Source organism: Lutra lutra, chromosome 14 (assembly GCF_902655055.1).
Source record: "Lutra lutra chromosome 14, mLutLut1.2, whole genome shotgun sequence".
Taxonomy (NCBI): Eukaryota; Metazoa; Chordata; class Mammalia; order Carnivora; family Mustelidae; genus Lutra; species Lutra lutra.
Window position 1 is genome coordinate 88064607 of NC_062291.1, and position 27322 is coordinate 88091928.

Sequence of the window (27322 nt, forward strand, 5' to 3'; positions counted from 1 at the left end):
ACAGAAGGAAAAAAATCATAATTCATTCCATGAAGCCAGCATTTCCCTGATAACAGAACAAAGGTGTCACATGAGAGGAGAACTACAGTTCTCTCCTGAACGTTGATGCAAAAACCCTCAAAAAAATTAGCAAATGAAACTTAACAACATATAACAAGAATTAGACACCATGACCAAGTGCAGTTTATCCCAGGTGTGCAAGGGTGATTCAGCGTTTGAAGGTGAATTTATGTAACATTAAAGAAGAAAAATAACATGATCATGTCAGTGGATGCAGAAAGAAACATTTGACAAAACCAACCCCTATCTGTGATAACAGCTTTTAGCAAACTAGGAAACGAGTGGAACTTCCTCGATTTAATAAGGAACGTACGGCTACAGTGAACGTCATCCTTCGTGGTGAGAAACTAGAAACCACCCTTTCCCCTGAAGGTCAGGAACAAGGCAAGGACGTCGCTTCTGAACATCTCTCTCCAGCATCATATGGGAAGTCCTAGCTTTTGCAACAAGACAAGAAAGGTAAAAGATACACAGATTAAGAAGCAAGAGCTAAAACTGTTTTTGTTTTCAAATGACATCATTGTCTATGTAGAAAACCCAAAAGAATTGACAAAAAATTCCTGCAACTGAGAAGTGGTCATGGCAACATTGTGGGGTCCAAGGTTAGTATATAATAACCAATTGTTTACCAGTACACCCGCAACTGAGTGGGATTTGAATTTAAGAACATTTACATTAGCACCTGGTGCTAGATACAAATCTAACAAAATATGTCAGGATCCATCTGAGAAAACAAAACTCTGATGCCAAAATCAAAGAACCAAGTGAGTGGAGAGGAATCCCATGTTCATGGATGGGGAGACCAGAGATTCAAACCGTCCCAGTCAAGATCCCAGCAAGCTGTGCTGCGGCTCTCGACAGCCCGATGCTGACGTGTGGATGGAGAGGACACACGGGCTCAGAATCACACGGACACTGAAGGGGAAGCACAAGTTGGGAGACTGGCGTTACCCGGCCTCAAGGCTCCCTGCAAGTGCGGTAGTCGGGACGGTGTGGCGTTGGTGAGAAGTAGACAGACGGGCCAGTGCACCAGAGAAACAGACCCAGTGAGTGCAGAGACTGACGTTCGACAGGAGCGAAGGCGGCACAGAGGAGCGAAGACGGCGTCTTCAGCAGATGGTGCTGGGACACGTGCGAGATGAGGAGTCGAGAGCCAGACCGCGCACCTTCACGGAAGCTGACCCAAAGTGCATCACAGACCAAAATGTAAGACGTGAAACAGCAACACTGGGAAATACAACAGGAGAAAGGGCAGGTGACCTCGGGTTGGCAGGGAGTTTTTACATAGAACACCACCAAAGGTTTTGCACAAAAAATTGATAACTTGACTTCTTTTAAAATATAAAATGTTTTCTCTATGAAAGATGTTGTGAAAAGAATAAGACAAGCCAGAAACTTGGAGAAAATACTTGCAAAACACACCACCAGATAAAGGGCTGCTACCCAGACTGTAGAAAGAAAACAAACAGAGTTCAAGCATCCGGTCTGAGTAGACGCCTCCCCAAAATAAATGCAGAGGCATGAAGCGCTGGAAAAGATGCCGCTAGTGGATTAGGGGACTGCATGTTAAAATGAAGAGATAGCACTGGCATGCATGCAGACGGCTCTAACCCTAGTCACTGACCCGCCAGAGGCCGGTGAGGGTATGAGCAGCAGGAGCTCTCGTTCACTGCTGGTGGGGATGCGGGACTGTGCCAGCACTTGGGACGACAGTTTGGTAATTTGTTACAGAATCAAATGTACTCTTACCTTGAGACTCAGCAGTTGTGCTCCTTGGCAGTTACCTGGAAGAGCTGAAAACTTCGGTCCCCGCTAAAGCTGCTCACGGATGTCTGCAGCGGCTTTACTCCGTCACCAGGAACACTTGCTGGCTGGGCAGCAACTACAGTCGCCCCGGGGGCAACCCTGGTGCACCCTCGCCAGGGCGTGTCATCTCTGGGATGGCGCAGTAAGGGTCATCTTTCCTGGGAGAACCCATATGGCGCACACAGCACGTACTAGTGGACCATGGCTCTGGCCAGTAGTGGGCTCTTTACGAAGTTTGGGGGAATGAAGAGTTACCCGCGGATTTGGGGCCGTGCAGGGCTGGCGCCCCGAATCCCACGTGCCACAGTGGGCAGGTAGAGAGCTCTCCTAGTCTTCGTGACATTACCTGAACGTTCCCGTCACCTCCGGTTGTGATGGCTCTATACGCAGGGACCTCCAGTGCCTGGGCTGCAGGCGGGGTCCAGGTCACACCCCAGGGAGGCCAAACAGAGGAACACAGGGGAGCACGGAGGACAGGCCCCTCCTTGGGGGATGGGACAGGCACAGTGCCGCAAACACAGGTTCCCATTGGCCAGCGTCTCTCAGGGCAGAGGCAGGAAAGACCTGCTCCTTGATGCTGGCCACTCCGTCCCCCCAAGGACCCCCAGACTGGCGAGGAACGTGGGATCTCCCTCCGCGGTCAGGGACCCCTGGTCCTGTGGCTGTGTCTGTGGGGCGAGGGGGCAGTTGCAGCCCTGCCCTCTCGGGTCAGGCGTGAGTCTCGGGAGGGGGATCGTGGGCAGGGATGGGACGACCCTGGCCGTGCGAGCAGGAGCGCCTCTATCCCTCCCTCGCCGGGCGCTTACTCCGACAGCTGCCAGGCAGGGCCCTGATGGGGACCCCAGGAGGAGCAGCTCACGGCTGACAGAAGAGACCGCTGTCCGCCGAGGGACAGAGGGCGTGCTCAGCTGGCCCCACTGCTCAGCAGCCCAGGACGAGTAGGGCCCTTGGGGAAGGCGGGCTCCGGCCCCGGGGCCAGAGTGCTGCTGGCCTGTGCGCTGGTCCGTGCGTCTGGACCGCAGCCCTGCCTTCGCGCAGGCCCCGCCGCCCGCTCACTCTCACCCCTCCCTTTCTCCCAAAAGGCTAGAAAGCTGCAGGACGAAGCGAGGCCCGTGAGCCTGGGGCCGACTTGGACGCGAAGCCACCGGCTGGGCGCTCTCGCCGGACACCGGCCACTCCGGCCGCCTGCCTCCCGGCCTTGCGGTACGTGGTGTGACCTGAAGTAGTCTGAGTCCGAGGACACCGACAGACACTGCAGAGCGAGGACGCTTGTGCCGGAACCTTCAGTCCCGAGAAGCTGGTTGAGCCGCTCCAGGGCCCACCGGGGCCCCTTCCACGTGTGTCCGGGGGTTCCGACGCCACCAGGGCTGCCTCTCACGGCCTCGTCTGCGTCTCTTTGAAGGCTGTGCAGGGTTTAAGCTGGATTAAAGGAGAGAGTCTGGGAACCGGCCATGAGGTTTTCCCTCCCGGGCCCCTGTCTCTGCCGATCAGGTGGGCGGCGTGTTTGTGTGTCAGTCCCTGTTCCCCGCACCCCTGCCGCCCCGGTCACCCATGTGACCTTGTGTCCACTGACTCCTGCGTTTCGGTGGGGGAGGGGGGGCGGTCGGAAGTCTGTGAGCGCCCTCCCGGCCCCCCCCCACCCCTGCACTGCTCCTCTCCCGTGGCCTCCCCTTCCTGCTGGCCCATCTCTGCCCCCGCCCTTTGCAGCCCTACTCACCCAGGCCCGGCAAGGCCCGGCCTGGCTTCCTCACTGCAGGGCCGGCTGGTTGAGCGTTAAATAAATTCCAGGCCTTAACCTTGAAAATGTCCTTCATTTGACTTCTCAGCTCCTTGACCTCTGGGTGGGAGGGAGGTGGTTAGACCAGGCCTTGGGTCCAGTGACCCCCACCAGCCCCTGGTCACCAGCTAGTCTCTCACTGGGGACCCCACACAGCCTCCAGAGCTTGCCCTACCCCCAAGCTCCAGGGGAGGCGGGTGGATTGGCCTAGAGGGGAGGGAGCCTGGGGCAGAGGCCGCCTTCCCAGGGACACTCCTCACCCCTCATTCTTACCCTCCCCTGGCTTAGCCAGCGGTTTCCTTCTCCCTCCTCCTAAGAACGGGCTGTTGGGATGACGGGCAGAGATGACCGGCCATGCCTTGTGACGCTGCAGGAATTCGGGCCAGTACGGGTCAGACTAGAGACCCGTCCTAGCTTGGCCCTGCTCCTGGCAGGGGCCTTGTAGACTTGGCCTGGGGCAGGGGAGCCCTTCCTGGCCCCTGACCGACGTCCTCGTGCCCCCCACCCTGCTGCGTGTTCATGTCTCCCCTTCCCTAGTTCCTGTGCCTGATGGCCTGGACGGTGTGTCCTAGGACCCCCTCCTCTGCCCAGCAGCCCTGGGAGGGGGGAGGGAGGAAGAGCTGAAGGAAGGGCCAGGAGGCCCCCCCCCGGCAGGGAGCAGAGATTGTACTGGGAGGTGGGATGGTGGGGGCCGTGGCCTGTTGTCCCCACCCCGGGCCTGCTCCCGGAGCAGAGCCATGGCCCTGCACACATACCCAGCAGGCCTCGGGGCCGTGACCCCAGTTTTCCTGCAGGTGGCGCCTCGGGTTAGTTCTGGGGCTCAGAGGGCAGGGCAGAGGCTGGGCTCTCCCAGGGCACACACCAAGGAGGGCAACTGCCTGTCCCCAGGGCCGGGGCAGGGCCACCCCACAGGCTGATGTCGGGGGGCATCTGCCCGCCCACCTTGACCAGGCACCTGCATCGTGACATCCTAGGCTTCCTCAGAGGCCAGGGTCTCGGGAGGGTCATGCCTGGCCCACGGCTGTGGCCCCCTCTCTTCCCACCAGCCACCCATGCTGTCGGGAGCAGGCGCCCTTCGCTATCCCCCACCTGGCCACCAGCCAGCCCAGGAGAAATGTTCCTGCCCCCGCATCTGGGTCTCAGAAGCCCACAGTGTGGCAGTCTGGCTAAGACGTGGCCCCAGGCCTCGTGGGCAGAGGTACTTTCAGGTAACCACAGGTGGTCATCAGGGTAGGGGGACGGCTGGCCTGCTGAGAGGAGCAGGACCAGACCTAGGCTCTCTGCGGTGTGCGGGTCAGGGTGGGGCCCCCACGCCAGGTCTAACGGAGGTCGTGCCGTGTCAGCAGGGGCTGGCGGTGCTGCTGGACTGGGTCGGGGCGTCCATGGGGTTCACGGGCCACTGTGGCTCCTGGTGTCTGTCCTCTTGGGTGTCCAGACTGAGGCTGGCTCTTTGCACCATTCCCGCAGGGCAGAACGCCGGGTCTCAGGGCTTGGGGCTACATGTTTCCCAGTACACAGAAAGGCACGTTATGGGGCTGAGAACAGCTGGCCATGTCCCTGGGGAGCCAGAGGATCATGAGAAGCAGAGCTCACTGGGAAAACACCCCCTACCTCCCAGCATGAGACCATAACCTCCACTTCTCCCTGGTGTGGGACGCTGGAGGTGGAGGCCTGCCATGCCCATCCCCATGCTCCTGGTGGGGCCCATCCTATCCTCCCCGTGGGGCCCGAATCCCCGTGCTCCCAGCGGGGCCCCATCCTCGTCGTCCTAGTGGGACGCCATCGCTGTGTTGCTGTATGGAGTGCGGTGCAGACGTGGGGGTGGGCATGCTGGGACGTGACCTCCAGGGCTGGCCAGAGGTTTTCCGCAGTCACTGCAGGAAGGTTGGGTGTGTGCCCGGGAATGCTGTCCCCTGGACTTGGCTCCGAAGGACCAGCACAGGCCTCTCCCTGCGATACTGCCCACCCCACTGACCTTCTGGGCGTGGGCGAGGGGGTACCTGTCCTGGAGGGGACCTCGGGAGGCCTGGGGGCTGAGAGCAGGAGGCATGATGGAGCCTTCAGCGAGGTGGGCTGTGAGGACACCTCTGAGCTCTGAGAGCTGTAACTCGGGGGGTGACTTACGAGTTCCGTGGGGAAGAGCAGATGTTCTAGCAGACAGACGCCCCGCTTTCTGGTGGGGGGCCTGCTGAGGACCACAGCACAGAACGTGTCTGAGGAGGGTAATGGGTGTCAGGAAAATGAGGCCCCAGGAGGCCACCTGGGGCCTCACGCAAGCTGAATTTCCGTGGGCCTCTCACTGCGGGTCATGTGGTGGTCATTGGTGAGAAGACGTGGCAAGGGGGGGTGCCCCGGCCGTCAGGACACCCCCAGGAGACACCCCGCACGACTCAACTCTGTCTCCATGCTGTGCCTCCAGAATGCTGGGCCACGTTCCAACGTCTGGGTCTGGGTCCGGGTGCCGGCGGCTTCCAGAGGCTAAGCCGCCCCCAGGGCTGGACCCCACTGTCCTTGGGAGTCCCCATTTCTGTTCCGTCTGCGGGCACAGTCCCACCTGGCAGGACCCCGGGCCAACAGCCCCGGCTTGTCCCTCCACCTGCCAACCCCCCACCCCAGGGGCTAGTGACTCTTGCGCATCAGGCTCTGCGGGGCTGTTTCGGGGGGGGGGGCGGGGGGCGCTGCTGCCTGGACAAGCAAACCCTGTGGGGCACTGAGGAGAGACAGAAGGACTGGGGTGTGGGCAAGTGCTGCAGCTGGTGAGACAAGGGACAGGGATGGGGCCCTCGGGGGGCTGTCCTGTGGGGGAGGGTCTGGGAGGAGGACACCTGCAGGAGGAGGGGCTGGGCTGTGGGTGTGCACGATGCCAGCAGGGAGCCGGGGCAAATCTGGGAGGACCTCTGAAGATCAGCACCGGAGGGGACAGGGACAGGGACACAGAGATTAGCCCCTGCCTGGAGCCCCTCCTGCCAGCTCCAGGTCACTCAGCTCAGCCCAGCGAGGGTGATAGATGGTTCCTGTCCCCCTTCACGCCACTCCCCTGCACCTCTGGCCAGGATTGCCAGCCCTGGTGACTCTGCTGGGGCTCTGGGCAGGCCAGGCCAAGGGCTTGGCACTGGGCAGGCCTGGGGGAGGCCCCAGTACATGAGGCAGAAAGCAGAGGCTTTAGGAACAAAGTCCAGGGACTGAGGGAGGTAGCCGCAGCCCTGTTTTCCCTTAGCCGGGGGTCACTCCATAGCTCTCCCATGGCCCTGCTAGACAGCTCACAGTGGGCCAGCCGCCCTCAGTCCCTGCTGCCTGGGGCCGGTCTGTCTAGAACCTGCGTCTTTGAAGGGGACACTTAGAGGGGAGAGGCCTGGGTCAGGAAGGAATCAGCACATGGGGTCGGCACGAAGGCCCACAGAGCTGATTCACCCCCTTCTAAGGATATTTGTCTTCAACAGAGGCTCTGTGGTCGGGAGCAGGTGAGTTGGCTGGGCTGGGAGGGATGGTCTGCGGGGGGCGGGACCCCCAAGCTGTCACCCTTTAAAGTCCAAATCAAAGTCCTGCCTGCAGAGCCCTTTGTTCTGCCTTGTGCAGAATGGGTTTCCGAAAGTGGCTTCCAACTCCACTTAGAAAGTACAGAGCACACAACCCAGGGGGGCGAGGCTGGGAGAAGACACCTGTGCTCCCTGACTCAGCTGTGCGGCGTGGGTCCGCACGCCCTCCACGCCCTCTCTGGGCCCCTCCCTGCCCCCGCATAAGCGCACTGTCCCAGCAGGCTCCAGCCCAGACTGCTCCTCCTGCCACTGCCTGGGAGTGACCCCAGAAGACCCCACCTCCCCACAATACAGCCTGCCCTTCAGAAGGTGCCCTTCTGTGCACCCCAGCGCCCGGCACCTCTCCCCAGGCTGCCCCGCGGGGCCCCTTCTCCCCTGGTGGCTGCCTGCTCACCCAGGCATCCCCTCAGGGCACCTCTTCCAGAGGCCTCCCTCCTGTCCACACGGAGCCCCCTGGGCACACGGGGACATGCTCACACCTGGAATGTCCCCAGCAGTCCTGGAGCTGACTCAAACTCCAACAAGCTGGTCCCCAGTGGCATCCCCAGGGCCCAGAAGGCATTTGGGGCATGCTTGGCACCTGTGTGGAGCAGGTAGGCAGCCTCTGGCTAGTCCCCCTCCTGGTGCCGGCAGGGGCGGCCTGGCATTTCTGCCCCCAAGTCAGCCCTGCCCAGCTCTGGAATGGGGAGGCTGCCCAGGTCTGTGGGTGCAGAGGCTCCCTGTGGCGGCCCCCACAGTGACGGGGATGGTGGGGGGTTGCTGACCCTGAGCAGGTGGTCATGTTGTGATCCCAGAAGCCTCCCCGTGAAGCCTCTCACCCAGCCGTACAGGGAACAGGTGCTCCCTGGACCCTAGGTCTCCCCTAGGGCTCCCTGGGTTGGATCTTTAGCCCGGTCCAAGCGGGGGCGGTGAGGCGCGGCGAGCTCCCGGCGGCTGCCTGACTCCGCCCAGGCTCCCCTCTGCCTGCTCCCCGCGCCGGGAGGCCGCCGCTGGAGGGCGAGGAGGAGCGGCGCCACCCGCCGCCCCGACAGTCCCCGGCGGCGCCAGGGGTGGCGGCCAAGGCGCAGGTCCGAGCGGGGCGGGGCGGGAGGGGGGAGGTGGGGGGCGGGGCCTGGCGGCGTCCGGGTCGTCAGGACAACCCAACCACCCGCCCATCTCCTGCGCCCAGCCAGGCGCAGCGAGCCCGGCTCAGGGGACCTGCTGGTCCTGCCGGGCGGGGTTGGTCCCGGGCGGGGTCACCGCAACAGGCCCGCCCTGGGGGCTCTGCCAGTTACGGGGTCCCGAGCCAGGTGCGGGATGCGCAAAGGCTCGGCACGGTCGAGTTCTGCCCGGCTGGAGGCGCGCGGGAGCACAGGGCCGCGGGAGGGGTCCCGGGTGGGGCCCACGTCCGCTGGGCGCCTGCACCTCCCATTCCCCCAGCCGGCCAGCTTCGCGCGTGGGGAGCCGCGCTCTCGCTCGGGAAAGACGGTCCTTTCCGCTGGGAACGCCCCGTGGGGCCCCTGCCTCTCTGGGTGCGGCGGGGTCGCAGAGAACCCGCTGTTTCCCCAGCGACCCCGGGGCGCGCGACGGAGACCTGCGGACGGGTCACCCTCCCCAACGCCGTCGCGGGTCGCCGTCAGGCGCACAGGCAGCCCTGAGCCAGGCACGCGCCCTCTGGGCACCAGGGGCGGCGCCGAGCACGCGAGGGTCGCCAGGTGCCCCCTCCGCAGGGCGCCCGCCCGTGTCCCCTCGGCGCCCGCGTCTCCTCGGCCCGGCCCGACCGGCTTCCTGCTGGCGTTGCCGGGACTTCCTCCCCGCAGTGCCGGGTGGCCACCCGGCGCCTGACCCGAGGCGGGGGGCGCGGGGCCGCGGGGGGGCGGAGGGCCGGGCAGGGCCGGGAGTGGGGGGTGGGGGCTGGCCCCGGAGCGGGGGTCCTGAGCTCCGGCCCGCACGTCCTCTGGGGGGGCGCTCGCGACCGCGGGGCCCCGGGGAGGGCGCAGCCCGGCCCCGTCCCGGGGTCCGCAGTGCGCTTCCGCGCCGCCTCCGAGGCGCCCGGCTGCGGCCCGCGTCCGCGGGCGGGGGTGCCCCGCGCGCCCCTCCCGCCGCCCCGGCCCGCTCGCGGTGGCCGCCCCGAGCGGAGCTTTGTGACGTCAGGCGGCCGGCGGGCGGCGTCACGCGCGGGCTGACCCGGCGGCGGCGGCGGGGCGGGGGCGGGGGCGCGCGGGCCGGGGCGCGGCGGGAGCATGGAGCCGCGGGCCGGCTGCCGGCTGCCGGTGCGGGTGGAGCAGGTCGTCAACGGCGCGCTGCTGGTCACCGTGAGCTGCGGCGGGCGCAGCTTCGCCGGGATCCTGCTGGACTGCACGAAAAAGTGAGCGGGGGCGGGGGCGCGGGCCCCGGGGCGCCCCGAGTCTCCCGGGACGCCGCCGCCCCCGCCCCGCCGGCGGGGCCCAGGGCCCGGACCGGCTCCAGGGCGGGGGCGGCGCGGCGCCGGCGCCCGCTTTCGGTTTCCCGAGCGCGGGGCCCCGGGGCGCGCGAGCGCGGCCGCCACTCGGGGGGCCAAAGTGGCTCTCAAAGTCGCCGCGACTCGCGGGCGGGAGCGGCGGTGGGCGCCGAGGGGGGCCCGGCGCGGGGCGCGTAGCCCGAGTCCCCGCACCGCCGCCGTGTGCCGCCGGCCGCCGAACTCCGCACGTCTGCCATAATTAACGCACTTTTCTTTGTTCAGACGCACTGTTGAATCCGGCTGTTTTCAGAATTGTCATCGGCTGGGGGGCGGCGGGGCAGTGGGCGCAGATGCGCGCGCGACCTGCCCTGCCAGCCCCTCGCGAGCGGGGTGCCCTGCCCAGTGCCCCGCCCCTCCCCCCCGGGGCTCCTGGGAGGCACTCGGGGCTCAGGGTTGCTGGCGAGCAGTTGTGTCCAGCGGTGCGATTTGAAAACAGTGTTGGGGGGGTGGGCCCTGGCTGTGGAGGAGTGAAAACGCGCAGGCGGGGTTGCTGGGCAGGGGGCGGCGGCGGGAGCCCTGCTTTCTGAGGCCGGAGGGGGTCCCCCGCAGGCCTGGGGGCACACCACCCCGGTTCGCACCTGTGCGCCCGCTGCAGGGACTCAGCCGCAGGAAGAGTCTCCTGGATACAGTGTCACATGGTAGAGCTGTCGCACAGATAAATGATTAGGCATTAATCAGACACTAATGTCTTGGCGCTCCTGCTGGGCCCTATCTCCAGGCTGTGGAGAATAAATGGGTCCCGTTGCAGAGGCCCAACTTTTTCCCTCTGTGGGCCCAGATTTTGTCGCAGTTGTGCGGCGGCAGGAAGACCATCACTCTTCACCAGTTACCCTGCTGGCATTATCTCTTCGCTAGATGTGCCAGAAGCCATTTATGCCAAAGTCATGTGATTTAACATATGGCCTCCCTGGGTGACTGTGGCCCCGCTCGACCCTGGCTGCCACCGAGAGTGCTTGGGGGCCCGAGGGGTGGGAGTGGGGGGCTGCCACTGACGTCCACCTCTTCCCCCTCAGGCAGGACGGCCAGCCTGGGCCTGTTCCCACAACTGGGTCTGTGCCGGACTGTGCCTGGCTGGGCCTTTCCTTCTCCTCGGAGAGGGGCAGCTGCACCAGAGGACCCCCTCCGTTTTCTGGGCTTCCCAGCTCAGGAAAGGAAGGCTGTGGGCCCCTCTGACTTGAGGAGGGCACTGTGTGTAGAGGAGGCAGCCTGGCCTCCCTTTCCATCTGCCTCTGGCTGCCATCCCCTGCCCAGGCTGGGGCCAACCTGGCTGGGAGACCAGTGCTCCCCTGCTGGAAAGAAGGCCACCAGGCTGGGATCCCCAGCCTGGGAATGGGTAGCCATAGACTCCTGGGCATCAGCCCTGCCATGGCCACGCTCAGCAGTACCGGGAGCCACCCAGAGAACCCGGGCCTTGCCAGGTGCCATTCTGCTCCCTGCGGCCTCCCGCTGTGGCCCTGGCACCCCCAGCCCACTGCGGCTCTGTCCCCACACTGCCCCTGGCTGCCCTCGTCTCCCCTTTACTCAGCACCCTGGCTTCCCCCTGGCTTCTGTTCTCAGCCCACAGTGTTAGAGCTCGAGGCTTCTGTTTCCAGCGCTTCATCCCGCCGGGTCTTTCAGCAGCTGCGGCCTGGCCTGGCTGTGTGGGAAGGTGGGGGCCTCGAGCTTCAGGGTCCTCGCCCTCCCAAGGCCAGTTTCTCCTCAGTGCCTCCCCCCCATTTGTGACAGTGGCAGGTCAGTCCCGCGGTGGGGGCCCCATCCCAGGTGTGGGCGCTGCACAGCTGGGCCGGGCAGCTGGGGGCCGAGGCTGGGAGCCTGCGGGTCCCGGTGCAGTGGGGTTGGGCCGAGTGTGTTCAGGGTGGCCCGGCTGCAGCCGTCAGTGTCCCCATGGTGCGCGGCCAGGCACGTGCCAGTAACTCGTTTATCAGCGGCCTCCAGAGCTGGTGTGCAGACCTGGGGAACAGGGAGCCCCACAGGGCGGTAAATCATTGCCAGCGTCCCCGGCAGGGACGGAGCAGTCCCAAGGGAGGGGCCCTTCGAGCAGGTCCCGTTCTCTCTCCTGGAGCAGGGCCCAGCAAACAGGGTGACTCATGGGCCTTTGGGACGTGGCTTCCCCTCCCTTGGCACCCTGGGAGGTGGGTGCTCCTCCCCAAGTGTTCACAGAGGAGAGGAGCTCCCAGAGGCCCCCGAGGTGTCATCAAGTGTGTGAAGCTGTCGTGCCAGGGCCAGCCTCCTCCCACCCGAGGCTCGATCCTGCGGCCAAGCTGCTTTGTGATCTGAAGGAAGATGCCCCACGGACCCTCATGCATCCCCCCCGGCCCCTGCGCTCACTGCCTCCCCACTGTGCACCCAGGCTGAGTGCAGGCATCCCACTAAGCACAGCACTGTCCCTCCAGGGTCCCCACAGGCCATGGTTCATTCTGGGGCAGTAAGGGTACAGGTGACCCAGGCCTGCCTGGACCCCACAGGCTCCGACTTCCAGGCGGGGGCAGGGTGGGCATAGGCATCATTCTGTGGGTGGTTTGGGGGAGCACCTCCGGTGGAGTACCCTCCCCAGGGGAGGTGGCCGTGGCCGAGGCAGAGGCCCAGAGTGGTGAGGGAAGGTCGCCTGGACAGCAGGAGTGAGGACGAGCCGCCCATCAGGCCTGGCCAGCCCCGAGGCCCCAGCCTTCATGTGGGGGCCGGTGTTTGTCAGAAGCGCCTAGCTGTGAGTGACCTAGGGCACTATTAGCATGCGGGGCTCCTGGGCCTCTGTGACCCACACCCCACCCTGCGTGGCTGGGACTCCAGTGTCTGTGGGCAGCCGGTCAGGAGCCCCAGCAGGCCGGTCCCTGGGCAGCACAGCACCCTCATTCCATCCTGGGCACACTCCCACTGGCGGCCGGTCCTGGGATGGGTCACTGGACAGATGTGGACGGACATTGGGCATAGCTTCCCTGTCCTCAGGGAGCCGTGGGGACGGAGAGCAAGGTGCCCGGGGTGGCAGAGGGTGGCCCGATCTGCAGCAGGCAGACAGCCGCCACACAGGGGACCTGGCCAGTATGGAGGTCATGAGGGAGTGTGGACCGGTGGAGCCACCTGAGGGCAGAGAAGGGACGAAGGCAGTTGCTGGTGGTGGCTAACCTTTTTGAGTCCAGGACACAGGTCAGGGGGAGGGGGCAGATGTGCTAGCCTGGCCCCCTAGCTTGCCCCAGAGATGCTGGCTCTACCTAGACGAGGGGCCGTGCTGGTGTCCAGGCTGTGACTTCCCAAGCTAACCCGTTTTCCCCAACTCCCTGAGCAGAGGGGGACCCGGAGGCCCCGCAAGGCTGCCCTTCCTTTCCCACCGAGCCCGCTGCTGCCGTCTGTCGGGGCTGCAAGGGGGAGAGAGACCGCGGCGTATTTTCTAAACCAACATGTGGAACACAGGGAGCCCGGCCTCAGAGCGGGTCTCGCCGTCCGGACTCTGGCCTGCCCGAGGCCGTAGGCTCCTGGCTCCAGCTGCTCCCGCAGGCTCCTGGGTCGGCCCCCGGGGGTGTTTCTGGTCCTGAAGCCACGTTTCTTCACCCCTTACTGGACACCAGGGTAGCCTCTCCCCATGGGAGGATGAGGAAGGGAGGTCCAGGGTAAGCGTGGAGCCGTCTGGGGTCAGAGGCGGCTGTCAGGCTCCACAGCCACTTGGGTCCCAAGTCTGCAGAGCAGGGAGGCCGCAGGGGAGGCTGGGAGCTCTGGCGGGCGGCCGGGCCGGCTCCTCCTGGCCGCGGGCCAGCTCAGGCCTGGGCTGCTCCGGGGCTTTGCTGAGCTGGTTGCATGGGTGAGACCTCAGCGGGGGTGGGGGAGCTGAGGCGGGCCGTGGGTCTCCTGCCAAGGACTGCGGGCCAGACTGCTTCTCTGCCCCGTGTCCCTGCGAATGGCCATGCTTTAGTCTCAGCCAAGTGCGGGCCCTCCGGGGAAGAACCACTCTGCTTTTGCGTCTGACCCCTGTTCGTTAGCGTCTGCTGAGCTCTGGGTGTCTCCAGGCTTTCCGAGGAGCTGAGGCTGTCTGCCCCTCCTCCAGCTCCCAAGGACGCCTTGTTGAGCTTTGTTTCAGGGTCCCCCAGTTTCCTGCACAGAGACCTTGGCCAGCCTGGCCCCCCAGCCCCTGGGGCCCCTCCCCCACACCTCTCTGTCCTTGGGCAGGGAGCCAGTGGGGGCTGGGGGGTCCCTCAGCATGGTGGAGGGCAGGACCACGGGGGGCCTGGCAGGCTGTCTCTCCGGCCCGCTCCGGCCAAGGCCCTGTGGTGTCACCTGTGGGCCGCTGCCAGGCTGACTGGGCCTCCTTCCCCTGGCACCAGCCCATGTCCACACAGCCTGGCCTCACTGAGGAGTTGGGCCCTGCGGGCGAGCCACCGGGTGGTGCCACGCCTGGTGCTCCGGAATCCAGTGGAGGTCGCCACACGGGGCTGGGTGCTGAGACCCCCCCAGGAAGGGTGGCTCATGCTGTCTGTGCGCCTGGACGTGAGCTCAGATCCCGATGGTCTCAGGGCCCACGGGGTGTCCTGGCTTCCCTCTGACCCCTGTCCAGTCCGTAAATAGGGAATGGCCATGCCGTGTTCGCGCACGCGTGTGTCTGTCTCTGGGCGCTGTGTAGGGTTCCACGGGCAGCGTGGGGACGGAGCTGTTCCTGGGCAGCTGTTTACACACCAGGGCTGTGGGCGTGGCCTGGGCCAGGCCGCTCTGGGAAGGAAGTGTGGCTTTGTGCAGTGCTGGAGTCACGGGGCCTGCCCCTTGGTCCTCAGCAGGGTTGCCGTGTAGCTGACCTCTGGAAGCCCTCCCCTGCCCCCCCCCGCACCCTGCCCAAGACAGGAGCCCCCCATAGGCTGAGGGGCCCTGCATACAAGGGCAGGGACTCGCCTGCTCTCCAGTACTCTGTGAAGCCAAACCTGGTACCCAGTTTGACCTGCTAGGGCAGGGAGGGGTCACTGACTGACCTGGCCTGTGCCCAGGCGCCAGGACTTAGCGCTCTGGCTCAGGTCGGGGCCTGGATCTCTGTCCTAAACATTCAGGGACTCCCTGAGGGGTGTGTGTGTGCCATAAACGGGGAGCAAAAACCTCCCTGGACCCCAGCTTTGGGGCCTTCAGGGATAAGGTGACTTTCCACCCCTGCCCCCCTGCCCCCACCGCCTCCCTCCTGCCCCAGCCTACCTGTAGGGGGAGAGGACGGCAGAGCCCCAGGGTGGGCTAGCTCCTACAGAGGAGAGTCCTGGGGGGACGATAGGTTGGTTTGGGTGGGGGGTGATGGGAAAGGGGCTGCCCAGGGGTTTTGCCCCTGGGGTGCCCTGGACCCCAGCCCGGCAGGAGGGGTCTGCACCCGCACAGACTCGGGCTGGGGACAGGGGAGTCTCACGAGTGGGTCTGCGCTGGTTCTGAGCAGGGTGACAGCGAAGAAGCCTGGGGGTCCATGCGGACGCAGACGAAGGGACGGGTGTGAGTGAATGTCCCATTCACGGTCTGAGTGCCTGCAAAGATGGGCGGGAAGTGGGCTTCGGGGGCCTTGGGAACAGCCGTCCAGGTCTGAGCAGTGTGGATCCTGCCGGGCACGTGGACCCCTCCTCATCTGTGGGACCCCCTTGGTCTAGGGACCTGCTGACAGGGTGTCTTCTTGGAGGTCCCGCAGCCTTCCCTGCAGCCCTTCTCCCACGCCCACAGGGTGGAGTTGGGGTGCTCCGTTCTCAGCCTCAGCTGGGGTACCCGCTGAGTGTAGGGCCCAGTGCGCCATCTGGGCGCTCCCTGCGGGGCTGACACTATCCCGTGAGGGGCTCCTGTGGGGCCTCCTGCACTCTGTCCTCTCAATGTCCCCGTCTGGCAGGGCACCGTGGCCACCCTTCTCTCCCCTTGGAAGCCCTTCCTAGGGGGCCGTGGGCTACCGGAGGGGATCCTGACACCCTAGCAGCAAGGGGCAGTGAGCCTGCTGGCCAGGAGCTCGGGGAGGAATGCCTGTGCGTGTGCGTGTGCGTGTGTGTGCGCATGCGTGTGCGTGTGCGTGTGTGCGCATGCGTGTGCGTGTGTGCGCATGCGCATGCGTGTGCGTGTGCGTGTGTGTGCATGCGTGTGCGTGTGCGTGTGTGCGCATGCGTGTGCGTGTGCGTGTGTGTGCACGCACGCACGTGCCATGGTGTGAGTGCCGGGGTTCGGCGCTCAGAATCCTCGGCTGCTTTTGGACACCTGGTGGAAGAGCTGGGGCTGTTTGGGTGCGGAGTCCAGCCACCGTTCTGGGGCTGAGGACTCGGGCTGAGGTTTGTGGACACACCTGCCTGTCACCACCGCGGGTGGGGTGGGGGCAGCTTTGGGCGGGGTCTTAGCTCCCACAGCCGGACTCCGGCAGACTCTCCTTCGTGGGCCACACAGCAGCTGTTCGGGTCCGGGGTCTGTGCGGCGTCTGTCCCAGCCCCCAGGGTGGGGTGGGATGGGGTGCGGTGGGGAATGGGGGGTGGCCACCAGGGTGATCCAAACACGAGCAAGGGTAAATCCTGACTTAGAAAACCCGTGGTGGCCACTGGGCCGTGGGGTCCGCACACCCAGTGCCAGGTGAGGGCATGACCCTGGGGCCCCCTTTCCCACCTCTGGTCCCCGAGAGTCTGAGCCCACCCCGGTGTGGAAACCCTGCCGTGCTGGCTTCCCGTGGCAGCTGAGGTGCAGGAAGCCGTGTGCACACGAGGCCAGCACACGCGGCCAGCACACGCGGCCAGCACACGTGGAGGGAGAGGACCCTGCTGCGGCCGTGGTCACCTGGGACGCAGCATGGACACCAGGTCCCGGTGGGACCACCCGGTCGTCCCAGGCCATAGGGCAGGTGAAGAGCCATGTGCCCAGAGGAGGGTGGCAGAGGACTGCGGGAGCTTGGACTTCCCCCTCCCCACATGACCCTGCTGCTTCCCTGCTTCTCCCTCCCTCGTGGCTACAGGTTACAGGTCACCTCTGGCCACACGAAGGGCAGGCTGCCCAGGGCCAGGTGGCCATGGACCCGTGTTTGCCAGACTCTCTGGTCATGAAGAGAAGACGTGAACCCCTTGCCCCCCCATGAAGACTTTAGATTCGGGCACGGTCACAAGTAAATGGGAACCTGATGGGAAAGAGGAAAACTGTGTCTCTGGGCTTTTGCTGTGAGCTTGAATTAAACAACGGGGCGGCATTCGCACGCCACGTGCCCCCACATTTGTTAGCGCGCCGACCCCGTGGCTGTGAGGACCGTGGCAAGGCGGGGCCTCCGGGCTTCCAGCCCTGGCGCTTGGGGACCGTGCGGGGGCCGTGATGGCGTGGGCGGTCGGCCCCTCTGAGCTCATTCTCCGGGAGAGCAGCGGATGGGGAAACCGCCTGGAGACGGAACCGCGGCAGAGTCCCTCTGTCCTTCCCACCCGGTCAGATCAAGCGAGGGCCGAAGCCGTGTTCTGAGCCTCGTTTCCCGCGGCCTGGCGGAAGTCTGCGTTCCTGCTCCAAAGATAACGGCGTTTGGCTGAAGCGATCTCACCGACGACATCACATTTGTGGGAAAGTCACACGTGCTCGCTCGCTGCCGTTTGGGTTGTTTTCTCACCATGTGGATGTTCTCCTGCGGCAGCGTGGGTCGCTGGGGAATTAGATGCTGCGACACTCCCAGCACAGGGCCTCCGGGCTGGCCCTCTGCTCTGGGAGGGGCTCTCTCACTGACTTTCAACAATGACCCTGCCCCCCCCAGGTGCCCAGCGGTCTGCACGGGGGACACTGCGTGGTCCAGCACTTCACGGAGGGCGAGAGCAGGCCTCTCGCCAGGCAGGTCCCAGCTGGGGAGCCCTGGGGCAGCTGCCCTGCCCTTGGCCTTGGCTGTGGGTCTTCATAGGAGGAACATGGGTCTCCTGCCCTCTCTCATCCCCTTCCCGTGGGTCAACGTAGTCTTGTCGGTGCTGCTTGGTCTACTCCCCTCCTGGAGCTGGAGGTCCTGCGGGAAGGGCCTGGGGGTGCCAGGCGGGAAGGGTGGTCTTTTGAGGTTGTGCTGGTCAGGGGTGGAGTGGATGCCCCCCCTCACCTGTGGGCAGTGGAGACTGCTGAGACCAACTCAGCATTTAGGAGGGAGCAAGCCCTCTCCTAGACCCGGGGCTCTGACTCCTGTCCTCTCTCCATGGCCACCATTGCAGCCTCCAACGCCAGACACACACACACACACACCCACCCCACGGCAGCCACCTGGGCCCATAGTGAGCCTGCTTGAGGTCTTCCCTCAGGGAGAAAAGAAGTGGGTGCACAAGGCCCGTGACCCGGGGCCCAGTCAGGCCATGTCAGCACCCCGGACTCCCCAGACCCTGTTCTCAGCCTTCTAGGGCCTGTGTGCCTGCGCCGGGTCTTGGGAGGCCTCCAGCTGCAAACCCGCAGGAGCCAAGGCGCGGACATCAGTGCCTGACGGACCCGAGAGGTGGCCTCCATGTTGGCCCCAGACTCCTTAAAAAACAGGCCTTCCCAGGATGCCCCACACGGGGACACGTGGGGGTGTTTGCCCCGTCCAGAGCCTGGAGGCAGCTGCAGGTGCTCGGGGCACCAGCTGGCACCCAGATCCTGCTGGGCCCCTGGGGGTGGGGCCTGGACGCAGCGGTGTCCTCATGGTCCTGACTGTCCCCTTCTGTCTCCCCACTGCCAGGTCTGGCCTCTTTGGCCTGCCCCCGTCGGCTCCACTGCCACAGCCTGAAGACCCCCCTGTCAACGGCTGCAACGGCCCGGCCCCCCCGGAGCAGGACGGAGAGGCGATGCAGCTGGGGACAGGCCCTCCGCCAGCACCCTGCGGGGACCAGGCCCCCGAGACCACCGGCCCCAAGCCACCCCCGCCTTTCGTGCCACCGTTCCCGCCGTACTTTGAGGGCGCCCCCTTCCCTCCCCCACTCTGGCTGAGAAGCACTTACCGGCAGTGGGTACCACAGCCGCCGCCCCGGACCATCAAGAGGACCCGCCGGCGCCTGTCCCGGAACCGTGATCCCGGCCGGCTGGCCCTGAGCCCCATCCGCCTGCGGCCGCGCCAAGTGCTCTGTGAGAAGTGCAAGAGCACCCTGAATCCCCCCGAGGCTGGCCCCGGCCCCCCAGCTGCCCCTCAGCCGCGCCGCAGGGCGGGCAGCGGCCCCGGCCCTGACACAGAACCCCGCAAGCTCGTGAACCCTGACGGCGGAGGGGACAGCGCGGCCACCGCCATGAGGAGGAGCAAGAGAGAGAAGAGGGAGGAGGACAAGGCCCGGGTGCCTCGGAGCCCGGCCATCAAGATCTCCTTCAGCACGCCGCAGGGCACGGGCGAGGTGGTGGAGATCCCCCCCCGCGTGCACGGGTCTCTGGAGCCCTTCTGCCCCTCCCAGGCCCCACACGGGGGCGGCCAGGACCCCGCTGGGCCCCCCGCCTCCATCCCCAAGCTAAAGCTGACGCGTCCCGGGCCCCCTGGCACCGGCCTGCCGCCCCCCAAGATCCGCTTGAAGCCCTGGCCCCGGGGGGCAGGGGAGCGGGAGCCCGTGTACAGGGCCGAGCTGGTGGAGGCGCTCAACGGCCACGGGCGGGGTCCCCGGGCCGGCTCCCCCGCTCTCCTCGGCCACGGCTCTGCCGGCCGTGGGCCCGTGGACTCTTCTTCTGGAAGCTCTGGCGAGGACGAGGACTTCAAGCCAAGCGCCCAGGCTCAGCGTGGGCAAGAGGGCCTGGCTTTCCTCACCACCTGCCCCGGGAGGGGGCCAGGGTGCACCGGCGAGTCCGTGTGGAGCAGCGACAGTCTGGACGAGTCCAAATCGTCCAGCTCGGAAGTCACGTTGCCAGACATGTGTGACCTCTCGTCGGGCGACAGCGCATCTGTGCGGTCCTCGTCCAAGGACGCGAGGCAGACGGTCCCGCCGCTCACGGTCAGGCTGCACACACAGAGCGTCTCCAAGTGCGTTACCGAGGACGGAAGGACGGTGGCCGTGGGGGACATCGTGTGGGGTAAGATTCACGGTTTCCCCTGGTGGCCAGCGCGTGTGCTTGACCTCAGTCTTAGCCAGAAGGAGGACGGGGAGCCCTCCTGGCAAGAAGCCAAAGTCTCGTGGTTTGGTTCCCCAACGACATCGTTCTTGTCAACTTCAAAACTCTCCCCGTTCTCGGAGTTTTTCAAACTGCGATTTAACCGTAAGAAGAAGGGAATGTACCGGAAGGCCATCACGGAGGCCGCCAACGCCGCGCAGCACATGGCCCCGGAAATAAGGGAGCTCTTGACCCAGTTTGAGACCTAGGTCTGGCGACCAGGTGAGTGTGCTCCGGGCTGTGCCCTCTGCCAGAGGCCGGTGTCACTCAGACTCGCAGGGCGCAGGAGGAGGGAGGCTTCCAAAGCAGCAGGGTCCGAGCCTGTGCCCAGAGCGGCCTGCTATGTGTGGTCTCAAAGATCCGCTTGCCCTCGTGCCCGCCCCCGGAGAAAGGAGCGGGTCGTAGACAGCAGTCTAGACGGAGGGGGTCGGGGGCGTCAGGGGGCTTCCTCGCCGGCCCTCGCTCTGAGAGGACGCACTGGAGCCGTGGCCCCTCTCCCTCCTGGTCCCAGCTGGGTCCTGACTCAGAACGAAGGAAGGTCCTGAGCTGCGGGCCCGAGGACGCCACTCTCGTAGGGGCCCCAGCCCCCGACCCTGCCTGCCGGCCGGTGTGGACACTGCTCCGTTGGCGGGCACCTGGTTTCCGGGCTGGGGCGGCTGGGCGCTCTGGGCACCCCAAGGAGGCTCCGGGCTCTGCCCCTGGGCCGGGGTCGTGCCCTCTGACCCCCTCCAGGAGAACTTTGTAGGATCTTTGGCCACAGGCCTTAGGAGAGTCCTCCTTGGAGCTGTCACCAGGCCAGGCAGCCTGTCCGTGGTCACCACGTGGGGGTGTCAGGAAGCGGCCGCGGGGCAGAGGCGGCCTGCCATGAGTGTCCCTGGGGCCCCGAGATGGGGAAGTGCTGGGCCACCCGCTCTGAGGCCTGCGCTGTGGGGGGTGTCCCGCAGGCCCCTGTCCCTGGTGGGCACCTCCCAGTGCCCACTCCCCTCCATGGCCTCGTCATGGCAGGAGGTAGGTCCTGTGTAGGTGGCCTGGGCTGGACCAGAGGGTGTGTGGTGGGGTTCCCCCGTGGAGGGTCAGGCCACTGCCATCTTGCTGACTCCATGTCCTCTAATGCCCACAGAAAGAGAGGCGGGGCTGTGCCCAGAGCAGGGGTCCTCCACCACAGCTGGGCCTCTGCCTTGATTCCTGTGACCTTCAGCTGACCTTGCCCAGTCTGGTCCACCTGCCCCTCTCCTCCATCTTGCTTTGCAGTCCCCAGCTCGAACCCTCAGGCCTCAGCGGGACTGGCGGATGTGTGGCTGGGAGGCCTTTGTGGGGCACCTGGTGTGACCCCTCGCTGCTGTGCCACATGGACTGGGGGGGCCCGGCATTGAGGAAGCAACGACGATGAGGAGGGCACCTCGGCGGGATCACGGCCGCCACTCGGGAAGCTTTGTTCCCGCCCCTCCCCCAACCTGCTTCCTGTGTGAGGGGCGGTCACTGCCCTGAATGACTCTCCGGGTCCAGACGCAAACCTGCCCTCTCTGGAACCAGGCACAGCCCCTGGGAGCTCTGCGTCCTCGTGCTGGGACATGGGCATGGCAGCCACCTGTTTGCATGGTGCCAGCGAGGGTCTAAAGTCGGGCACACTGGGGGGGGCACCTCACGTGGGGGGACGGGTCCAGAGAAAGGTCAGATGCGTCTTCCTTCTCCAGGCACGGCCTGGGGGCTGGGGACCCTCTGTGGGGTCTTCCCTGTCTGTGTGCCCTTTGCCATGCCCGACCAGCCTCACCGCCCGCCAGAACCGTCCCATTTTTGCCTTGGTCTGGGGTCAGTGTGGGGCCTAGGCACCTCTCTCGCCGGCCCCTTTCCTGGGAGCTGTGGGCCCCAGTCGGCGAGGTGAGCAGTCAGTCCCCAAGACTGACCTTCAGGTCCCTGGTCATAGTCGGCGCTTCCTAGGGACAGTGAGCAACCCCCAGGGCCCCAGTGTGGCCTGGAGGACAGGGAGCCCCCACCCACTCCTGGAGAATGTAGCCCAGTGTGTTCAGGGCTGGCTGTGTTTACTGGGAAGCAGAGGGAAGCATCTGGCCAGACAGGTTTCACGGCTGCAGGGCTGTGCCCACAGACAGGCCTCTCCTCCATTCCCTCCCAGCTTGCCCCCTGCCTCCCTCCCTCCCTGTCTCCCTCCTCCTCTGGCTCTCTCTGTCTCTCCCTCTCTCTGTCTCTGTCTCTGTGCCCATCTGTCTCTTTCTCCAGCCGCGGTGGCTGCTCCCATGCTTCCCCAGCAGGGCATGGAGCTCTGGGAGCGTAGGATGCGGAATCTTTTTAGCTCCAAAGCACAAAGTGGTTTTGCCTGATTGGCTTTTTACTTGCGTGTTTTGGGGGTGGAAGACTGTTCTGAGGGCCACGCCAGGGTGTTTAATCCACTGGCATTGGTGATTGGGGTCTCACCAAACTGGTGACAGGTTTGCTTTCAAGGGTCCGTGACACTGTCTGGGGCCAGGCCCTCCGGCCTGCTCCTTGAAAGGGAAGCTGGGACCTGCCTTCGGTGGGGACTGGGGCCTTCCCCGGGCCGGGTCAGGCCTGCGGGGTCCAGTGCGGGAGGCTGCCCCGCAGACCTTGTGTGTGATGCTGAGGGGCGTTTCATGGTCGCTGGCCCCTGGTCTCCCTCCGGGAGGAGGGCTACGTGTGCCCAGAGCTCCTCGGAGGTGGGGGTATCTGCAGTGTCCTCCAACGTCCATCGGGGGAGTCCCAGCGGACCCCGTGAGCCTAGGGCCCTCCCAGGGACATCGTGCCCAGCACCATGTCCCGAGAGATTCCTCTGTCCCACCTTACAGGGGGGCCGGAGGCTCAGCTGACTGGGGTGTCCACGAGGACTTTTTGGAGATGTGCCAAGCTGGCCCAGGACTTGGTGGCCAGGGCACTGGTGAGAGGCCAGCCGGGAGCCTAGCTGGGCTCTGGTGACAGGGCACAGTGACTCTCAGCAGGGACTGCCCCTGAGCACCAGTCCACCCTGGGGGACATAGACCTTCTCCCGAGGAAGGCCCTGACCTCTGGGGACAGACACAGGGCTGCCTGGCACTGGCCTGGCTGGTCACTGGCTCTTCTCACCCCAGCAGCCTGGCATCTCTGAGCCTCGTTTCCCTTGTCTGGGAAGGGACAGGTTGGGTGCTGAGTGAGGGGGACCTGCTGGTGGCAGCCTTTGGAGGCCACTGTCCTTTCTGGCTCAGTGGGGGCTGTTTTCACAGAGGATCCTCCAGTGTCCCCCACAGGGAGGGAAGGTGGGAGGGTCCCAAGCTACATTTCTGGGGTGGGGACAGGCTCCTGCTCCGGGGCTGGAGGGGGCGGGACCCCTCCCCCAACTTGGACCTTGAGGGGCTCGTCTGGTCAGAGGCCTGGTCTGAGGACCTCGTCCTATAGGCGGGGCAGAGACAAGAGCGTGGGGCCAGCCCCCCAAGCTGAAAGGTGATGGCGGCAACTCCTGAGGGTGGAGGCCCGCCCCCTGCGGGCTGAGAGCTCCACTAGATGGGGGACGGAAGGGGCACAGCACTGCTGCGGGCCTCACCCTGTGAATCACAGCCCCCAAATTTGTGCATAATCACACACAGGAACGTGCTGAGAAGGGACGAGGGCCCCCCAGCGAGCATCTGGCGAGGAAGCTGACCTGGACTGGGGATCCGGGAAGGCTTCCTGGAAGAGGTGACATATGGCTGAGCGCGAACGGTGAGCTAATCATGAGCTAATAGGCTGTGGGTGAGTGTCTTAGACAGAAGGAGGGCATGTGGCCAAGGCCTGTGGCCGGAGGAAGCCTGCACGTTCCAGGGTGGGAATGGGGGAGGCAGATGGGTGTGGAGATGCTGAGGCCCCAATGGCGGCCTTGTCCTAAGAGCAAAGGGCACCATGGGGCAGGTTAGGCAGAGGGGTGAATGGCCTTATTTGGCTGAAAAGACCCTAGGTGGAGTCAGGAGGTGAGGGACAGCTGGAGAACAGAAGCTGAGGCCAGGATGGGGACCCGGTGGCCGGCAAGGGACCCAGTAAGGAGCCGGGGTCTGAGGCCCAGAACAGCCGAGCCGGCGGTGCTAGGTGTCAGCTCCAGGAACGGAGGGACCACTGCGGACCAGGGGGTCCCCGCTGGCTGTTTTCTGAGCACCTGAGTCCTGGCTGGGAGGAGACTCCAGGCCCAGGGCTCGGAGGAGTGTGGGGCTGAGGTCAGGGATCCGAGGAAAGATCTAGGCCCCACAGAAGGGCCACTAGAACAAGGGAGGCTGTGGAGAGAGGCCGAGAGAGGTGGCCAAGATGTGAGTCCCAGGGGTCCCAGAGATGGGGACCGGGCAGAAAGGCACATGGGCCAAGGACTGGAGAGGGCAGTGGGTGCACATGGCCAGGAGGGGGCCTTGTGCGGGGAAGGGTGAGCAGTGGTGGATCCGTTCCTGCGGTCACCGGGTGCGCGCCCCGAGGGGCTCAGTCTTCTGGGAGCGCCAACGGCCCCGTCTGTGCAGCCCTTAGAGCCTGGGGCCCTTCCTGGGCAGAGCCAGGTGGCAGACAGCTGTTGGTGGGGCTCTGCCGTGGCCTGGGACGGAGCGGTGGCACCTGCCCGGGGTGGGGTCAGGATGGCACCTTGGGCCCTCCCGGCCTCTTGGGCTAGGGTTTTGGGGGGCAGGTGCTTTTTGGGGACATGGCTGTCCCCTTCGTGGTGCTGGTGGGCCACTCCGGGACTAGACCTCGTGCCTCACTGAGCGTCACTGAGCGCCCTCGGGCTCAGCCTTTTCCCTGTGTTAGCCGCCTGTGGCTGCTGTCCCAAATGGCCACGCGGTAGCTGCTGGAAAGAACAGGAGTTTATCCTCACAGTTCTGGGGGCCTGACCCCAAACAAGGTGGCAGCGGGGCTGTGCTCCCTCCGGAGGCTGCAGGGGAGGACCCGTCTAGCTCCCGGGGACTCCCAAGTCCCCGGGCTTGTGCCGCATCACCCCAGCCACTGCTTCTGTGGTCACATGGCATCTCCTCCTCCTCAGTGTCCTGCGGGGCCCCAGGATGACCACGTGGGTGACCCAGCACGGCCGCATCCCGGCGTCCCAGCGCATCACACCTGCGGCACGTTTCCGGCAACGGGATGGTCCCCCGGTCCCAGGGGCTGGGGCACCGTTCACCCACTGTGTCCTCCTGTCTGGTCAGCAGATGGGTTAGGGACCCGGGTGTCCACCCTGCACAGGCCCGCCTGCCTTCTCTGCGACGGGCCAGCCAGCCTCAGGCAGGGGTCCGTGGGCGGTGGGCTGGAGCCCGCTGGGGGTGTGCAGTGATGGAGGGACGTGTTGCAGAGGGATGTGCTGCCCTGCCGGGAGGCCTTGGGCCACTGTGCCCTTTCCGCTCCAGGTGCTCACTTCTCCCTGGACCCGGAGCCCCCGCCAGGAGAGCCGGCCTGAGCCCCGCTGGTGGAGCTGCCTGGCCTGCTGGGGCTGGGGCCGAGGTGTCCCACGTTCCTTGTGGGTTCTCCCTTTTCTCCCTTTTGAAACGGGGTCTTTGAGCGGCCCCAGACTGGCTTTTCTCTTTCCCAACCGTAAAGGAAAAGGTGCTTTCACTTCTGAAGCCGGCTGCTCCGCTGACTCCCGGCGCTGCTTTCAGGAAACCTCGGTGAAGGTTGTAATTATTTTGTTCCCAAAGGAAACAAAGGCCTGTAATTCCGAGACTGCTATGGGAGCTCAGGCCCCGTCCCACCTCCCGGCCACCAGTGCCATCCCTGCCGCCTCCTCCGGGCAGGGCCCTGAGTGCCTGGGAGGGCTGGGAGGGCCGGGCGACCCGGCGGGGTACAGGGTGGCGAGGCGGGAGCGATGGCAGCGCGGTGCCCGGAAACTCACGGGGCGCTTGGCGTGGCTCCTCCAGGTGCCAGGGGTGGCCAGGGGTGGGGTGGGGCCGAGGGACTTCTCTGGGCGGAGGGGGCAGGGGTGCCCAGGCAGGTGCCGCCCCCCATGGTGAGGTGCCCGGTCTGGTGAAGGGCCTGTTTTGTCCCGGTTTTCGTTGCTTCCATGTCCCCCACCTCCATACCTCCCGCTCTGCGGCACCCAGACCCGAACCCAGAGCCCCAGGGCACTCGGGGACGGACCACACTGCACCCCTGTGGAGGGGTCCTGCAGGCGGCCCCTCCTTCCCACCGCGGCCCTGTCCGTTCCTCTGCTGGCCTGTGGGGACACTCTGGCCGCCCGGTAACTTACGTGCCATCCGGCAGGACGGGGGCAGGACCCGTGTCCGAGCCGTGCCCAGCGCTCGCCAGAGGGACCCGTGAGCCAAGGCATGGGCGTGGGCGTGTCACGCAAGCTCGTGACCCTCCATCCGTGCAAGCACTCCCGTGTTCAGTGTCGGCGCTGTCCCACCGGCGCAGGCAGCTCCGCGGCTCCCGTGTCGTGTCTGCAGGGGCCGCGCTCTGTGCCCGACGGGATTCCAGCTCGCCGTGGGCATTTCCCGCCTGGACCTGGGGTCGGGTCTCCCCTGGGGGGCCCCAAGCTTCCCCGCGGTTTCCGGGCCACGTGTAGGCTTTGCTGGCAGCAGACCTGGGGATCTCCTGAGAACAGGGATCGTGACTGTGACAGAGTCTTCTCATTCGGAACTTTTACTTCTGTAACATTTACGTTTGCGTTTCTGCCTCTTTTGCTGGAAATCTTGATTCTTCGTGAAACTCACGTAATCACAGTTGACCTCTGAACAACATGGGTTTGACCCACGCGGGCCCACTTGTACACGGGTTTTTTCAAGAAATACACGCCAGTACCGTGAATGTGTGTAAAAGTAAATTTTTCTCTCCCTTCCGGTTTTCTTAGTAACATTTCCTTTCGTCCAGCGGACTTGTTGTGAGGATACAGCGTGTGACACGCACAACGCACAGCACACGTGCCCCGTGGCCGCGGCTGCTCTGGTCCACGGCCGGCTGTTGGTGGTTGCGTTTGGGGCCGTCAAAGTTATGCGTGGAATTTTGAGCGTGAGGAGGGCCACACCCTCATCCCCATTCGAGGGTCAACTGTGTGGACGTGTGTCATGTTGAGTATCAAGTGAGTGGACCCTGTGTGACGCTGTGCGACGCTGTGTGACCCTGTGCGACGCTGTGTGACGCTGTGTGACCCTGTGCGACGCTGTGTGACGCTGTGTGACCCTGTGCGACGCTGTGTGACGCTGTGCGACCCTGTGCGACGCTGTGTGACGTGTAGGATGCCAGCCACCTCCGCGCGACATGTCACACGTCATCATGTCAGAAGAGCACTACTGCTTGCGTCACCCGTGGGCGATCAGTGGACGCGGCAGGCTTTCCTGTGGGTCGTCTTGTGTCTGGGGTCCGGCCCCGCGCGGGCTGAGGGCTCCGCCCACGCCTCTTCCCACGCCCCGGACAGACGCGCCACTTGTTGGGCCTCAGAAGTCAGGGCCACTGATTGATGTCAAGGGACTTTGCCCTTCTATACTCCTGTCTTCTTACATTTCAGTGTGTGTTCGTAGTTCTGTGCACATTCCTGAGGGTCCCAATGAAGTCGCTGTGACCAGGCCCATTTGGAGCACCCCCGGGGCCGTACGTCGGGGCAGGGCTGGCTGGTGCCCCCACGTCTGCCACATAAGCAGACACACAGGTGGGGCCCTTCTCCCCACTGAGGCGGGAACGGTATCCAAGGCCCCCTCGCCTCGATTTCCCTCTGACCTGTAC

The 27322-nt window shown here is 65.1% G+C and overlaps 2 protein-coding genes and 1 long non-coding RNA gene across 7 annotated transcripts in view; 2 read left to right on the forward strand and 1 right to left on the reverse strand.

Moving 5' to 3' along the window:
• The window catches only part of LRRC27 (leucine rich repeat containing 27), a 31986-nt gene extending 28227 nt beyond the window's left edge, over positions 1-3759 (forward strand). Inside the window, exon 11 of the mRNA XM_047701561.1 lies at positions 2949-3759. Within this exon, the coding sequence (XP_047557517.1) occupies positions 2949-3092 (144 nt within the window). The 3' untranslated portion in view covers positions 3093-3759. The remainder of the gene's footprint in view (positions 1-2948) is intronic.
• Positions 1-21170, reverse strand: LOC125084338 (uncharacterized). Its single transcript, XR_007122609.1, has 4 exons — positions 21160-21170; positions 5803-5812; positions 1810-1927; positions 1-1287 (listed from the first exon to the last, which is right to left on the reverse strand). It is a non-coding gene; the product is annotated as an uncharacterized LOC125084338 (long non-coding RNA).
• The window catches only part of PWWP2B (PWWP domain containing 2B), a 27986-nt gene continuing 5491 nt past the window's right edge, over positions 4828-27322 (forward strand). Inside the window, exons 1-2 of one of the 5 annotated variants that reach the window (XM_047701560.1) lie at positions 4828-4851; positions 18282-19888. In XM_047701560.1, coding sequence (XP_047557516.1) covers positions 18388-19875 — 1488 coding nt within the window. In that variant the 5' untranslated portion in view covers positions 4828-4851; positions 18282-18387 and the 3' untranslated portion in view covers positions 19876-19888. Of the gene's footprint in view, positions 4852-6822; positions 7105-8348; positions 8469-9304; positions 9527-16090; positions 16725-18281; positions 19889-27322 lie in introns of those variants that run through there. The other 4 variants (XM_047701557.1, XM_047701558.1, XM_047701556.1 and 1 more) reach the window with 4 other exon arrangements.